Genomic DNA, 16,873 nt, shown 5'->3' with positions numbered 1-16,873 from the left:
ATTTTTACCCGCTCTTCATAAAATTCTAGCACAAACTACAATATAGTTATATATATTTTTTTGAAGATCAATTAAAACTATGTTTGCTGCCTCCCATCCTAGTAAGAAAAGAGGTCCCATGCTCAGTCCTGTCAGTGGCTACTGGGTAATGATAGGGAAAGGCACTTTGCAGATACTCAGAGACAGCTTCAGTTTTTATCAGCAGACCTGTTGCTCTTTGGCACTGAAAACAGATTCCTGGACTAAACCCCAGAAAGTGATGGTTGACTTAAGCCCTTCTGCCTGATCCCAAAGAGAAAGACCTCTTTGTCTCTCCCCACCCCTAGTCCTAAATTGGGTAGACCAAAGCAGATGAAATCCCTTAATCCGCACACAGTGCAGGCTATATATGTTGGAGAGCACACACTTCTCATGCTCTTATCCTGGCAAAGTTTCGAACACGAGAAGATAGCCTCTGTATTATTTTATTGTTGTTAGCCGCCCTGAGCCCGGCTTTGGCTGGGGAGGGCGGGATGTAAATAAAATTATTTTTTTTTATTATTATTATTATTATTATTACTAAATCAAATCATTGGCCCATGTAGCTCAGTATTAGGCAGAGCCACACTGCGCATTCAAAGCACATGACTTCTCCCAAATAATCACAGGAACCGTGGCTTGTGAAGGTTGCTGGGAATTCGTAGCTCTGTCAGGGAGAAACCATCACTCCCAGGATTCCCATGTGCTTTCAGTGCCTGTTGGACGTGTTGCCCACGGGCGCAATGGCACCTTAGAGGTCTTCTGCTGGTATCTACACAGCTTCCAACCCTCCCACTCACTGCCCCCATGGTGGTAAGGGAGAGTATGTTTTTATCCCTTCTATAACTTTTATTAACTTTTTTTAAATTTTTATTTATTTATTTATTTTTTAAAGAGTGACACCCGTTCCCCATTTCCTTGTTCAATCCTATGTGCTTTTCAAGCCTCAAATTAATTTTACTGGATCTGGCTTTCTCCCAGATCCCTTGGAAAAACAAAGTGTGTGTTTTTTGTGTCCCCTATATTGGCAGGGGGCTGATCTGAGGAAACGAGAAGTGACAAGAGGGGTGGCGCCTATGATGCTTAAAATCCAGGTGTTCCCTTGGGCCTAAAAAAAAGGTTGGCAACACATAATACGTAACACACAGCTTGATCTATTCTATAGCATTCACCCCGACAGATGTAGTGAAACCTAGATAGCTTTAATAGGGGATTGCATTTATGATCAGATTCCTGATGTCTACCAGCCATGATGACTTAAGAAGTGGCTTACTTGTGAAGCAAACATTTGTACGTTGAGGTCCCTGGAGCAAGCACTCAGGTCTCCACTTGGAGGGGTTGGGGAAGCTGGTGATGTGAAATGCCTTTCTCTGCCTGAGACCCTGGAAAGCCATTCTGCCAGTCAGAGTAGGCTGCACCAGTCTAGATGGGACAAATAATCTGATCCAGTGTTCAAAATTCGCCAGGCACATTTTTCACCTAGCTATCAGCCGCGTGCGACCAAGTGAAGATGCCCGTGTGCCAGGATGTCACCTGACGTCTGCTCCATCTGGAAATGTGTGTCTAGCGATCCTTGGGTCTTGCCTGTTTCCACACACTTAACAATGCACCTTGTAGAATTCTACCCATGATATTTTATGTGCCAAAATCAGAAAAAAATTCAGGAACCAAAAAATACAACTTTCCAGTGGGGTCTGGCATCAAAATGGCAACTAGACATTTTGTTTTGGCAACTGCAACCCTGGTTTAAGAAGCCATTTAGCTCCTAGCTTGTATATCTGAGTTTCTAACACTGGTCTGATCTGGGGTTAAGGCAGCTGGGTTTAATGCAAGCTAATGAGTGGTTCAAATTCTAATCTGTGAATGCACGCATGAAACCAGCAGGCGGCAGTTACTCGGGACTGATTTAATGAGCACTGCAGAGGTGCAGTCTTGTATATTCATCATCAGTCACAAACCCTCTCTCCCTTTCCTCTTACAATCTACCTGCCTCCCACAATGCCTCACCGTAACATTCCCCATCTCCCAGGCTCTGAGAGATTCTCTGATTTCAGGCTCCTGCATCATTCACTTATGCAAGGCTAATGGACACACACACTTGCCTGCCTGGGAGTCCGATGATGGAGATCACTCCCGTTCCACTCCGGTGCCCCGGGGGTCAACATCCACTCTCCTCTGCCCCATTGTGAGCAGCAAGCAAAGCTTTCAAGGGCCTCTTTGACTATGAATGGTTCCTTGTCCCTTTGCCCTTCAGAGATGCTGTCTCAGCTGAGCCGTTAGCCTTACAGACTGTGAGGGAATCACAGAACTGTAGAGTTGGAAGGGTCCCCGAGGGTCATCTAGTCCAACCCCCTGCTATGCAGGAAGACTTGAGCCACACTGCCTATCAGAGTAGGCCATACCGTGAGCTTACTTGAGAGACCCCATTTCTGGGAGTTCTGCTATCATTTGAAAAGAGAATCCTGCGGGAAGTGAAGTTACAGGGAACCAAGCAGAGGGCCTTCTCGGCAGTGGCACCCTCCCTGTGGAATGCCCTCCCATCAGATGTCAAGGAGATAAAGAACTACACAACTTTTAGAAGACATCAGAAGGCGGCCCTGTATCAGGAAGGTTTTTTACGTTTGACATCTTACTGTTTTTAATATGCACTGTAAGCCCAGCCAGATGGGTGGGGTATAAATAATGCTATTATTATTATTATTATTATTATTATTATTATTCCTCTGATCCAAGCAATGGCTGTGGTGTAAAGTTGTTCCTACCTAAACACTGCTGAGCCTTCAGAGGTTTACAGCAACATGCAGCAGTGTAAACCCATAGAAACCAATTCCTACACTACTGCTAGAGTGTCTCACCTGCACCCATGTGACTGTTGTAATTCATAGAATCATAGAGTTGGAAGGGATCCTGAGGGTCAGCAAAAACGCTCACAGCAACTATGAGCTGAGGGCTGCGTGCTCTCCAGGGCAACCCTCCAGGTGTCATATCCAAGTGGTAGGCGGGGTCATAGGGGAAAGTGGGCAGAGCAATGGATGTGATCCTTGGCATTTGCTGTAGGCTGTCTTTCAATCACCCAACTGTCCTTGGGTTCTGTGCCTGGGCATGCCTCTCTCCATCTTTCATCCTGGCAAGGGAGAGGCATTGTCAAGGACACATTTCAGCCAAGCACTGTCAGGAACTGGCTAGATGCAGAGGAATGGTGCAAGGCAGCACCTGGGGAACCCCCAAGGAAAGAAGGCTCAGAGCCAGAGAATTGGTGGTGGGACGACCATGAGTGGTCAGAGGGAGAGGACTGGGAGGAGGAGGTGATGCTGGAAGCTGAAGAGGTCACAGGGCTTAGTGAGCAGCAAGTCTGTGGCAGAGAGCAGTCCAGAATCAGAATCAGAAGGGGAAGCAGGAGAGGAGGGAAGCCCAGAGGCAGAGATGAGTCAGGCTGTTGAAGAAACCAGCTCCCCTCCCTCCTTGTTTCCCAGAACCAGAAGTGGTATGAAGAGGGAGACGGGCACGGCGGCAGAGTCTCAGATTGCTTGGGAAGGACCTGGGAGAGGAGACTTAGGCAACTGTGGAAATGCCTCACAGGGGCAAAATCTACTGGGATGAGTTGCTGTGCTAACAAGGCCTGGCCTCCCGAGTCAACCTTGTTTTCTTGAATAAAGAGTTAACTTCACTGATGCCATGTGATTTATTGCTGACCTGTTCCTGACACCCACTCCTGACAAGCACTCGAGGAGGGTGCAGAGCTTGGGAAGAGGGGATGTGCCCTGGGGATAGTGCCCAGGGCCAGACAAGGGTGGTAGAGGGTCCCATTCAGCCCCGTTCTGAGGTTCCCCAGCCCTGCCTCAGGACATGCAAGCCCTCAGGTTTTGCTTGTGGGTTTCCCCTGTGCCTGGGCTGGCCATTTTGCATGCTGGACTAGACAGGCTTTTTCTCTGACCCAGCAGGGCTTTTTTGTGTTCTTATTTCCTCTCCTATTCCTCCTCCCCAAAATGATGTTGCTCAGAACTATGAAGATGCAGGCAGCTCGGCACTGAAATTACAAGAGGCTTGCAGGATGTTGCTGGCAGTAGCAGATATCTGTGTCACAGCCGCCAATAATGAGATAACCTTCCCTGCCTGCCTCTCCGCTCTGAGCACCTTCTTTGGACTTGCCCCCTTGGCTTGCTGGACCCAGAAGAGCCTTGGCTCCACTCTCAGTTAGTGGCCAATTCTGCACCCTCAAAAAAACACACAGCAGCAGAAACAGATCCTGAAAACCAAGGAGAGGACAACCACCATGTTCTTATCATCCCTCTGCAAAGAAAGCCGAAGAAAGCTACTAAAAAATTTACCGTTCTGCTGCTGGGGGATGTTGGAAGGAGGCGCACAGAGCCTGTGGGGAGTGAGAGGCCTACGAAGCACAAAAGAAGCATTTAATTATGTATCTCTTCAAACAATTCCCTCTTACATTTTCTGATGTCGGTCAAAGAAAGGGGAAAGGAGACACAGGCATGGTGAAGTGAACTCCAGCAGCTTTGAAATAAATAAATATTGAAGTAAAACAAAATTAAACCTGTTACGGCTGACCTTGTACTAATCATTTCTCTAGCAGTGCTCCTTACCTGTAAACCAGGTTTGTCAGTAGGCTGTCTTTTATTAGTTTTCTTTGAAGCTTTTGTGGTGGTGGTGGTGGTTGCAATGGTTGTTGATATACTACCTTTTCTTCCAAGGTGGCGTACATGGTTCTTCTCCTCCCCATTTCATCCTCAAGAACCCTGTGAGGTAGGATAGGCTAGGAAATGGTGGCTGGCCCAAGATCACCCAATGAGCTTCACGGCCAAGGGTGGATTTGAACCCAGGTACAACACTCTAACCATTATGCCACACTGGCTCAGAGTTTTAGAACTGCGTATGTAGATTTTTACTTGTATATGCAGCTCAGTGGGCTGTGGGGGATACTGTGAGTGTCCTGAACCCCTGGCCTACCTGGCAGCAAGTCAAGTCGAAGGTTCAAAGCCACACAAACAAAGTCCAAAGTCCAGGATCAATCCAAGTAGCTAAGTCTGAAGTCCAGCAGTCAGGATACAGCCCAGTCTCAATCAAACCCAAAGCAGAGTCCCTTAGGGGTCCAGGAGCATCCAAGTCAAGGTCCATCAACTTGGGCAGCTGAGCAGACACAGCGCCTGAGCTCTGCTTCCCTTTTGTATTTTTCATGCAGATTGCAGGCATGTGGAGCTCACCTGTTCTGAGCCCTATCCGGCTGAGGAATCACACCCCTCCTCCCAGAGCTAGTGAGCCCCACCTGGCCAGCTAGGGAGCTGGGCTGTGGGCCCTTGGCTGTCTCAGCCTTCTGGAGCACATTGCCCACTGCTCTCTACACCTCAGAGCCAGCCATGTTTGTGGAGACAGGGGCCTCTTTGGCTCTGGGGATGAGTCCTGCTGCTCTGGATCCTGCGCATTGACCTCCATGCCCTCGCCATCCCAGCTCTCTGTGAATACTTCCTTCCCCACCCCCAGCTTGCCCCAGTGTGTCCCAATCCTGGCTACCCCCCTCGCCGGGATCTTCTTCCTCCTCTCCATCCTCCTGCCAGTTCACGAAACACAACAGGAAATTCACTCTGCTCCACCTGACTCCCATCACTTGTATCTGACTGGTGGGTGAGCTTCTGGGTTCTTAAGGAAAACAAACTAGATTCTGCAAGCCGTAGAGCGCAAGTGGGCAGACAGGCTTGTGTGCTGTACTTAGCTTTTTACTACAACCCCCCAGATCCATCAATCACAGCCTCGTGCAAAAGGGGAACTAAAGAATTCTGAGCCCAGAAGTGAACTGAGCTCCTAGTCGTTCCACACAAAAATCCACTCCTGGTTATTCCAAGTTTCCTCCATTTCAGCAATATAATTATGGCAGGTTGGGGCAGAGAATAATTTTGCTGTTGCTACTATGGACCATAAGGAGTCTGAAATCCTTGTCAATCTACTACAGATCACCCAGGGATCTACCTGGTGGGTCCTGAGCTGGTAGAGGATTTGTGGGCATGTTCTACTCTAGAGCATCCTCATGGTCTCTTGGGTCCCACCTTTGTCTCCTGCCAAAAGAACCACTTGCCAGTGTCTCTGGCACTCCTGAGACAATCTTAGGCTGGTGGCAACTGGGGAAATTGCCCTGTGGTGCCAACCTGACCTTGGAACACTCTCCCTCAAGGTTCCCTTCCGAGGAGCTTCAGATGTGAAGCCAATACCATTTTACTTGTCCAGGCTATTAATGATTGTCTTTCACAGCCGGTTGAGGTCTTCTGTGTTATTTTTATCGTCGTTTAACTGCTGCTTTTGTCTTATCGTTTTGTGGTCTGGATTCCTTTTTTGGGATGGGAGGATGTCATTTAAATAATTCATGGTTAAAACAAAAATAATGTGTGTGTGTTTCTGCAAGCCACCTAGAGAATCTTTAATTGTGAGGTGGGATGAGATATCTATCTATCTATCTATCTATCTATCTATCTATCTATCTATCTCTATATATCTATCTATCTATCTATCTATCTATCTAGTATGATCTGAGAACATAGTCCAGATAACACACCCCTGCAACTTATTATTGCCTGGGTAGGGATGGGGAAGGATGCCATCTTTTAGGGAAGCTTCTCCAAGAACACTGACAAAGAGCTATACCCAACTCAGTTTTACTCAAGGGCAGTCACTGAACTCAATGAACCTACGTTTGTCATGTCCATTCATTTTAGCGTGTCGGCTCGGGTGTGACTAGCATTAGATGCAGCCAAGGGAGGCAGGGGGGCAAGGAGGAGCCTCACATGACAGGCTCCTCATGGTGAGCAGCCTTCCCATGCATTGTCCAGAACACCTGAAGGAAAAAACAACAACACAGCCCTTCTAGGAAGAAGCCGAGCTGAACTCCCTAGGTGTCAGAAAGGATGGAGAAGGCACTAGTGCAGGGCTATGAAGTCATCAAGCCTTGGGAGGCAGCATCATTCAGGACCCCCTCGGCCATGAAGCTCCCTAGGTGAACTTGGGCCAATCTATCTCAAAGGATTCTTGCGAGGATAAAATAGAAAGGGGGGGCACAGGGACTAGGCATGCTGCTTAAGCTTCTTGCAAGTGAGATGGGTTGTACGTGTCATAAGAAATTATGCTCATAAGGGGACCCAAGGGTCATTTAATCCAACCCTCTGTAAGGCTAGCCACAACTGTCCCTAAGTAGGCTCAAACCACCAACCTTCTGGTTAACAGCCAGACGCATTGACCCACTGCACCTCCTCAATGGAACAACAGTTTTTGTTATCCTTTGCCAGGATCTATTGGAATCGTTAACCATGAAAGCAGATTTCCTTGGGCCCTCCTGCTGTGGCTACTGCAAGGGATCGCTTGCTTTCTGGACCTCTGCAACTCCCCAGTGCTACAAAGAATTAGGCCCAGCCTGGCCCTTTGTGACATACGCCCCTACAACATGGGTCACTCAAGCGCCCTAGTGACAGGGGTGGAGGAGACACAGAAGACCACACACTTTAAAAACACTCCCCATATACACACAGAGAGATTCCGATCCACGGTCTTTATTCCGCTCCCTAATAAATAAGCCCCAGCACCTCTGTGGAACCTTGAACACAAAGGATCGTTAACACTGAACACAGCTACAAAACTGGGGGGGGGGGGGAAGAAGGGAGAAAAGCGGAGGTCAGAAACCTGGGCCTTCCAAGGTCTTGAGTCGGGAGTGGAGAACACAGGGCTGGCAGACACACACCCCTCCCCAGGAGGGGGTGGATTTCAAGATTAGAAACCCCCTCAGGCAGTATTTGAAGGGCACCTGGGGCCCTGACTGGCAGTGCAACCTCATTTTAAAGTGACAGTACAGCTAGGCCTTGGCAAAGCCCATTTGTTGCCTCGGAGACGGGCCTAGAAGGAATCGGGCAAAGGAGTCCTGGAGTCTAGGAGCGTGTTGCTGTCCACATGGGAGTAAAAAAAATAAAAAGTAAAACCCAGGAGCCCCGACCCTGCGGCCACTGTGCTGCACTCATTCAGACTGCCCTCATCTCAAAAAAAAAAAAAAAAAAAAAGAGCTGAGTTTGGCATTTTCGTTGCGGCAAATAACGGATTAGGGCAGCTGGCGCAGCAGAAACCTCCCAAAGCCAGAAAGCTTTTGGCATAGACTGGGGTACTCCTGGACTCGCTGCCCACCCCCACACCAGTGATGGAAACGCATAAATAGGATTACTGGTGGGTTTGACCCAGCTGCTTCCCCAGCTGCCTTTGGGCATGCTCTTAAGTCAGGGATGGGGAACCTGTGGCCCTCCAGATATTGTTAAGACTCCAACTCCCATCAGCTCCAGCCACCAAGGCCAGCAGTCAGAGATGATGGGTGCTGTAGTCCATCAACATCTGGAGGGCCATCCCTGCTCTAGGTTAACTCTCACATGGGCAAGGGGCACAGAACCCCCTCAAGGGTCTCAGATGCTCTCCAACTTCTGTAAATCAGATTTCTGGCCACATAATGTTCAGGGCCATGCCTACCCTTTCCCCCTTCTGTCAGAGGTAATGTTGTCGAGAAGATCCCTTTAATAAAACAATCGGGCTCGCCAAAGGATGGGAACAGGAGGAGAGGGAGCAAGGAAGGATTCAATACGGACTCTTGGTTTCCCATCTCTCAACCACTTGTGTGTGTGAGAGAGAAGGAAATCGCAGATCGATTGCCCTCAACATGGAGGAGGAAAGCAGGTCCTTGCTGTCCCAGCTGTTGGGTGAAATCTCAACACAAGAGATACAGGCACCGCCACCTGTCCACTAAAGTTCCCAGTCACACACACTCTGAACAACAGCTGGAAAGAAGGTAGAGAAAGGATGCTGGAGCAGCAGAAGTCAAAAGCTCTCTGGGGTCCTGTGAGGAATATAAATAGCACTTAAAGGGGGAGGGGATAAAATGAAGTCACTGCAGAGACCCTCAGAGAGAAGAAGAGAGAAGGAAGAGGCTCCGGGAGAAAGATCCCCGAAGCAGGAAAGTGGTGGCGGTGGAATCCATCACTGCGAGTGGCACTCTTGAGGCTAAGGTCCAGCTGTTGGTCTGGTGAGGAGTGGAATGTCGTCCCCTCGGTCGCACGCCGGCCACGGGAGGTGGGTGCCACCGACCCAGCAGCAGTTTCGGAGCAACATCCTTGGGAGAGAGGGAGCGCTGGGGGTTTCACTCCGGCTCCAAGGGGGGCTCAGCCACCGTGATGCCCTGGTGCAGCTTCTCAAGGGAGATTTTCATCTGGAGGAAAGAGGACAGCGTTAGCCCGCCCTGGAGGCAGTCGAGTAAGGAGCGGTCGTTATTAGCAAAGAGGCCCAGGAGCGGTTTTATTCTCAGGGCCTGTGTTATCAGCAGGGTCTCTTTCCCAAACCCCATCTGTTGTGGTGCAAACAACAGCTTCAAAGAGAGGGATTTCAATTGGGAAAATGGCTTGCGGGCGGCAAAGTTTAGGAAACCAACTCTGTCTCAGCACCATGATTCAAATCCTCCCCCCCCCCCTTCACCTCGCATCTCCTTAAGGCTGGAGGGGGAAGAGAAACATAGAGAAACTCCGGGGTTTGTGAAGCCTGAGAAAAGGAAGCCCACCACAAATATTCCTCCGTTTGCACTGAAAAGGACTCGGTCCTTTGTGCATCCCTATGCAATCATGTGCAAAGGATGTATGTTTTTCAAATGCTCCAAGAATGCAGAAAACACCACTGCCAGAGATTCCCCTGCTGACTCGAGGGCCCCCAAACATTACCCAGGGCAGGAGAAGCAGAGCTGGTGGTGCAGATCAATCGGCCAACCAAAGAAGTGACTAGGACTAGATATCCCCCAACATCCTCCATGGAAAAATGGTACTATTGCCATTAATTTCCACTGGGTCAAACTGTGGGATGTAACATCACTGAAGCAGTCAAATATAACATTTCCTGTTTGCCCAGTGTGGACACACAGGGGAATGTTGCTTCAGCCAGGAGGACTTCCTGTCGCACCCAGTCTGAAGCATCCTCCCCCTGTGCGTGACCAGGTAGATGGGCGTGACCCTAGCAGACCCTACAAAAGGGCCAGTCATGCAGCCACCTTCCCTTTTTCGCCTTCTCTCCATCTTGCCTTTTGCTGTCTGCTGGCTCTTAGCCAGCAGCGCATGGGCTCATCCCTCACAGTGGATGAACCCATACTTTTCTCTGTAACTGCAAGATATAGCCTGCCTTCAGGACCATACTGTGAACTGAACGTAAGTTAACCTTATCATTACTTTTAAAGGAAGACTTGTGTCATGATTGTTTTTTAGAGGGAAACTAAAGGGGATTTACCGGGAACAATCCAATCTGGACAAGCCAGACTGGATTGCTTAACTCAAACGATTCTCACGAATCCATCAACTATAGCTTCCAGCAATGTACAAGGGAATGTGCTCTGCATGAGTGGGGAAGGATAAAATTTAATCAATATTTCCGCCCCTACTATCCACAACATTCCCACACAAGGGTGTTCACGTTAACTCCCCATTAGCGCCCTCGTGACAACTGCAAACCTCACCTCATCTAGAAGCTCCACGGAGGCCTTGAGGATCTGCTTCCACTTCTGAACCTCCACACTGTGAAACCGCTTCTGCAGCTCCAGGATCTCGGCCCATTCAGATGCTGTCTGTGGTAGCTTTCTGCCAGGGAGGAGAGAGAGTGTGTGTGTACTCTTAGCTGCAATCGACAGGGAAATGTCTTCAAAGCACCCCTCATCTCCATGCCTTATGTGCTCCTCCAGAGTGCTAATGCTCCTACCCCACAGACCAGTTCCACAAGGCCTCTGTATTCTTAAATGCAGCCCACTTTCCCCTCTCACCTCCTTTCTAACAGAATGTTGCCAACGCATTTAACCTTTTTAACAAACCATGGGGCCCAAATCCGTTGTTTCAGATCATAAAGGTAAGAAAAGGTTGTGTTCCTCACACTTCTCTCTTGGTTCCTTACCCACTGGAGAGCGCATAGGCCTGCCATGATTCAAAGGTCCGGGCTGTGTGCTCCAGAGACCAGAGCCTGTAGAACAGCATCATGTTCAGGATAACCAAGACCACAAGGCTGGAGAGAGAAAGAGAGAGAGAAATGGCTTGGAAGGAGAAGGGACCACTCGGGCCAAGCTCTTGCCGAAGCAGCCAACCTGTGCCTGGTTCAAACCACTTCAGCCTCTACATTTAAAAGACAAACAAGTAGAGATTTAAAATGTCAAAGAGAAGCATTATCAGCCAGCTTCTCCCTCACATGCTACCCTTCTACATGAAGGGATCTATCTACTTGTCTATATAACATATATATTCAACTATAGGCTCATCCACTTCCTCTTGTCCCACTGTTCCTGCCCAGGGAAAACAGCTCTTTAGCGCTCAATCGAACCAAAAATTATGTTTGCTCTGATTTAACACTAAAGGGTGGATTTCCCCTGGGAAAGGAGCGGGACATGAGGAAAACCACTCGGATCCATGCCTAGAAAGTGTGAGTCAAGCAGGGCAAGTGGAAGTGTGGATGAGCCCCTGTGTTTTATTCAAGAGTGGACCACTGAAATCAGTGGACCTAGCCTAGCCATGTCCACTGATTCTGATGGGTCTGTTCTGAGAAGGTCTAGCATCAGAAACAGCTCGGTGGGCGGTATCCAACAAAGCAGTTCCGCGAATGCAAGGGCTTCTGGCTGCACAGTGGAACTTCCCATCGCCCTCCCCTCCAGGAGCATGCACTGAATCTATTCTCAACTTTCCCCCAATCCTCCAGAGCATATCTGGGGAAGATGCAGGGGATGCAAGAGAGGAAGTTCTGCTGTGCAAATAGAAATCCTTGAGCTAACAGAACTACTGTCAGAGGCAGCCAACAAAGTACCCTCCAGGTGTCATCAGCCCAATCAAGCTTGGTTAATGTTCAGCGGTGATGGGCATTAGAATATCCTGGGGGTTGGGCACCATGCTCGCATTCAGCCAGGTGACACACATACCCTCAAAACTGGTTTTTCACTTCAGTCAGAGATTTTCTAGGCCATAGAAAACACCCCTGTCCTGTGGGTCCCCCTGTCTAGTTATTATTGACTTGCTGAGAGCAAGGAAAAAGTCTTGCTCCTTCTATCAGGTCAGGCTATTTGTCCATGTGGCCTAAAGTTGTCTGCGGACTGGCAAGGTCTCAAGCAGAGACTTTTCACATTGCCTGCTACTTTTTGCTTGCAATAGCACAGGCGGAACCCGGGAACTTCACTGAGCATGTGTTTTGTAAAGCACATGTGCTCTGCCATGGAATTATAGCTCTTCTCCGTGTGTTTTAATTTTCTGGAGTTATCCATGCGTGTACCAGGCGCTTCTGGCTCGACCGCGGAGCTATGGCCCCTCCCCAGCTCCTTCAGCCTTTTTGCAAACAAGAGGACCAGAGTTCAGGCCCTGCAATATTGCTCAGTTACATTTGGCTCTAAGAAAGAACGCACAACCCTTTGCAGCTTCCCTGCTCAGAGCATTAAAAATACAAGGCATGAGTGCCTATTAGTGTATGCTACGCTGAGTGGATGATGCCAGCATCTGACATCTCTCTTTGGGAAATCAATAGCATGTAGCTCATTAGAGCGCAGTATTTAAAGAAAGTAAATGCAGGGATTCAACACAGATGCTGGTGAGGGTGGTTGAGACAGGGCATGGGTCTGCGCCATTTAGCTTAAGTGGTAGCAAGCATTCTCCCCCTTCCCCCCCTTGTTAGGAAAACAGCCCAATGCGATAAGAGACAATAGTCTGTGATGATCTCTCCAGGTTAGTTTTTAAGTAATCAAGTGGAGGCTGCAGCAATAATATCGAAAACGTACAGATCGTGTTGCAAATGCACTATGTGAACTCAGCCTGAGCTGAAGGACAGCAATATACAACAAGACTTGATCCCTGTGTAATCCATGCTTTTGCACATTTTTTTTTTTATATTGGATACAAAATTCAGCAAGCCAGTAGTCTTCTTTCTCTTTTTCTCACTTTCTTTTGCATTCTCTTTGTTCGATTTTATTTCTTTTGCATTATCTCTCACTTTCTTACTTTCTCTCTTACATTCTCTCTTTCGCATTCTTTTGCACTGTTTTCTTTCTCTTTTGCTTTCTCTTTCACATTTGCTTGCATTATCGCCTTCTCTCTTTCACATTTTTCTCTTTCAGAATTCTTTCTTTTGCATTCTCTCTTCCACATCCTTTTTCTTTTGCAGCCTCTCTTTTCTTTCTCCCTCTTTCACATTCTTCCCCCCTCACATTTTCTCTTGTTCTCTCTCTCCTGGAAAACCCCTGGCTCACAGATTAAGCTTTGATCATGTGAAGGCAGAGATGGGGTGGGGTGGGGTGAGGGGTCAGAAGCCACAAGGAAGAGAGAAGAGAGGGGCTAAGCAGGCCACCCAGCTGTCGGGGGACACAACTTTGGTGTGTCACAAAGCACTTTGTTCCTTGCCATAACTGCCAGGCACAGGCAAAGATAAGGAAGCAGTATGCAACTTCATATAACTTAGCCAGGGTAAAGAACTCAGGCTATCTGTCTATGGATCATTATTTTCCTTTTCCTTTGCTTTTAATTCAGATAGAAGCCCTGAGTACAAGACAACCAGTAAGGGGGAAAAGGGCAAGCAGGGAGAAAATGGAGGACAAAAGGAGTGGAGGAAGGAATGCACAGGCGAGTGGAGGATGACAAACAGGCTCAGGGACAGGGAGCCAGAGGAGATGGTTGTGGCGGCAGGGAGGAGGGTGGCAAAGAGCATAAGCGGGGAGGTGTTGGGGTGTTATCTGTCAGCATCCAAGGCAAGGGATGGTGTTTGTGAGTCAACAGCAGGATCGGTGCAGGATGGGGTTTGGGTTCGGGGCAAGGTCCAAAGGGGGCCCAAGGCAAAAGCAAAGTTGGGGGGAGTGAGACTGGCATACGATACCTCACACAGATCCTGTGCGGAGGCAGAGGTGGAAGAAGGAAAGAAAGAGACGTGTGACGCTTTGCTCGTGCTTCCGGCCCGGAAAAAAACACACCAAAAAAAGCAGGGGATCCTATCCTGAGTCTCTCCCCACCCCACCCCCCACACCAAATGCTCACCATTACTATTAAACAAGCAAAGCCGCTGACCCTGCTCTTGCGTCCTTCTCACGGCAGAACAACACACAGAAATGGGAGGGTGAGGTTTAAGAGATGCAGGAAGCTGACTGCTACCAGGAGGAGATCATGTGTCGATCTCATCCAGTACTGGCTGCTCATAAGAGGCTGCCGCTCTCTGGGGTCTCAGGCATAGTGTGCTTCTGATGCCCCAGGGGCCAGTCTGCATGCAAAGTGTGTGCTCCACCCCTGAACCAGGGCCCCGCCCCTTACCCAGCACAAAGAGAGAAAGTGGTGAGCAAAAACCTTCGCTTCATGCACTTCGAGGCATCGGGCTGGATGTACACGATGCACTAAACATGGCAACCGTGGGTTGTGGGCTGGTGCTGACCTTTAAAGCCCTAAACGGCCTCGGCCCAGTATACCTCAAGGAGCATCTCCACCCCCATTGTTCAGCCCAGACACAGAGGTCCAGCTCTGAGGGCCTTCTCAGTAGTGGTGCCATCCCATCAGATTCCAAACATAAAAAGCTACACAACTTTCCGAAGGCAATGGAAGGCAGCCCTGTATCAGGAAGTTTTAAATGTTTGATGTTTTACTGTGGAATTAATAATTCGTTGGGAGCTGCTGGAGCAACCCATTCATATGGGCAGCATGCTGCTACTGCTATTATTATTATTATTATTATTATTATTATTATTATTATTACTACTACTACTACTACAGTGGAACCTCAGTTTTCAAGCGTCTCAGAAGCCGAACGTTTCAGTTTTCAAACACCGAAAACCCGGAAGTGAATGCTTCCGTTTTCAAACGCGCCTCGGAAGTCGAACGGCTTCCAAGGCATGTTTCTCCATTTTCTCCATTGAACTTGCAGCCAGCCCTTTGCGCCTCAGTTGTAGAACGTTTCAGAAGTTGAACGGTCTTACGTTTGACAACCGAGGTTCCACTGTAAATTATTATTACTATTATTATTATTATTATTATTATTATTATTATTATTTCCTATGCTTGTCCTGCTCAAGAACAGGTTGTGCTCTTACTTTGCCTCCCAATTCAGCTCACGTCTACACTGCACATTTAAAGCACTCTTATGCCACATCAGCAGTCATGACTCCCCCGCCAGCTTCCTAGCTGGTTGACGGTGCTGGGAATCGTAGCCTTGCAAGGGGTCTCCTAACAGCTCTCAGCACACTCAAACTACAGTTCCCAGGACCTTGCGGGGTCAAGACTATTAAAGTGGTGCTAGGGCACTTTCAGGTATGGTGTGAGGGTGCTTTGCTAGGAGATGAACCCCACTGAACACAGTGGGACTCACCTCTGAGTAAACATGCCTGGGGCCGCGTCAGTTCCTAAGAGGCTCTAGATCCAACACCAACTCCAACCCCCCTGCTCCCCATTTCCCAAGCCAGCAGCTGCCTTACACCAAGCTGATGATGAGAATCACGGTGGAGACGGTCTGGCCTTGGCCTTGTTCCGACAGCTGCTCCGAGAGCCGAGAGGTCAGGCTGCCTGCAGGGAAGGAGAAGGCCCGCAGGTCAAGGGCTGTTGCAAGCATCGTGCCCTGCGGATCCAGGGAGACAGCCCAGTGCGGAAGGGAAGGGGAGAGGCTGGACCCCGGTGCGAGGGGGGCCTACCTGAGGGACGGATGGTGCGGGCTGCCCCCTCACCGTCAGGCAACGTGGGGAGTGGGGGCTCGACGTGGGGGGCTCTCCAGCTCAGGGTGCGCTTCCGGCGGCGCAGGCCGGACAGCAGCCCCCGCGGCTCCTTGCCATGGCAGCTCTCTTCCAGCAGGGCCTTCTCTGCCTGCACCAGCGCCAGCTCTGCAACAGAGGGAGCGGGAGGGGAGGCTGAAAGCTCCATAGCAGACTCCCAGGGGAGGCTGGTCCTGCCCTGCCAACCTCTGTCAGCCCTCTGCCAACCCTCCACCTGCCTGCCTTTTTAACTAAAGGGCCTTTTCGGTAGTGGTGCCTGCCCTGCGGAACACCTTCACATCAGATGTCAAGGAGATAAATAGCTATACAACTTTTAGAAGACATCTGAAGGCAGCCCTCTATAGGGACGTTTTAACCATTTGATGTTTTATTATGTTTTCATATCTGTTGGAAACCACCCAGAGTGGCTGGGGCAACCCAGTCAGATGGACAGGGTGTAACAACAAAAACAATAACAATCAGCCCAGGGCCCTGGCTGTCAGGTCCCTTCTCCTTAGTCTCAGTTTTGCCTTTGTAGGATTCAGCAAGGAGGAGGGGGAGAAAACTAGCATTAGCTATCTCTGCCCGTCATTGACTCTGGCGCCACCTACTGTTGGGCTCCCTGCCTCCCACCCTACCAGTCCCAATGAGCACCAGCTACCAATGCTTTCTCCTCCAGGGCATGAATACCTCCCACATGCCCGCAGATAAAGCAACCCAGACCCAGGGCCACTGAAACTACGGGGCGCTAGGATCCCCCACACGGGACAAAGCAGGGGGCAATCTCAGCCCCTGAGGCCCCTGGCGGTGCTGCTCTGTGCTCAGATTTCTGGAGTGCAGCTCTGCCCTTTTGCTCCCTTTTGCTCCCCATACCCAAGTGCTGAAAGTATTCTTCCACACCGCTCCAGGCGTTTTTCTCAATGAGCGTTTTCACCAGGTTCCATGGCTGCTTCCGGTACCGGATCTCAGAGGAGACTCTGCAATAAAGGAAATAAAAGCTTCTGATGAAGCGGCCTGTGAAAGCTCACTCCACAGATTCTATGGAAGTATTCAAGCAGAGGCTAGACGGCCATCTGCCGGGGATGCTGTTATTATATACTTTGTTGGACTGAACAGGGG

The 16,873-nt window shown here is 49.3% G+C and overlaps 2 protein-coding genes across 6 annotated transcripts in view; one reads left to right on the top strand and one right to left on the bottom strand.

Annotated features, from left to right (window-relative positions):
- ETV2 (ETS variant transcription factor 2) overlaps positions 1-16,873 on the top strand; it is a 226,159-nt gene that overhangs the window by 11,143 nt on the left and 198,143 nt on the right. The gene's annotated exons all lie outside the window — the stretch shown is intronic.
- The window catches only part of GRAMD1A (GRAM domain containing 1A), a 50,812-nt gene continuing 41,485 nt past the window's right edge, over positions 7,547-16,873 (bottom strand). For all 5 annotated transcript variants that reach the window (XM_079986011.1, XM_079986010.1, XM_079986008.1 and 2 more), the window contains 6 exons: positions 16,628-16,731; positions 15,698-15,883; positions 15,485-15,572; positions 10,963-11,070; positions 10,535-10,655; positions 7,547-9,250 (listed from right to left, as the gene is read on the bottom strand). In XM_079986011.1, coding sequence (XP_079842137.1) covers positions 9,182-9,250; positions 10,535-10,655; positions 10,963-11,070; positions 15,485-15,572; positions 15,698-15,883; positions 16,628-16,731 — 676 coding nt within the window. In that variant the 3' untranslated portion in view covers positions 7,547-9,181. The remainder of the gene's footprint in view (positions 9,251-10,534; positions 10,656-10,962; positions 11,071-15,484; positions 15,573-15,697; positions 15,884-16,627; positions 16,732-16,873) is intronic.

This window comes from Podarcis cretensis (assembly GCF_951804945.1).
Source record: "Podarcis cretensis genome assembly, chromosome: 8".
NCBI classification, from domain to species: domain Eukaryota; kingdom Metazoa; phylum Chordata; class Lepidosauria; order Squamata; family Lacertidae; genus Podarcis; species Podarcis cretensis.
Note: the sequence above shows the minus strand (reverse complement) of the source record. Positions and strands in the feature narration are given on the sequence as shown.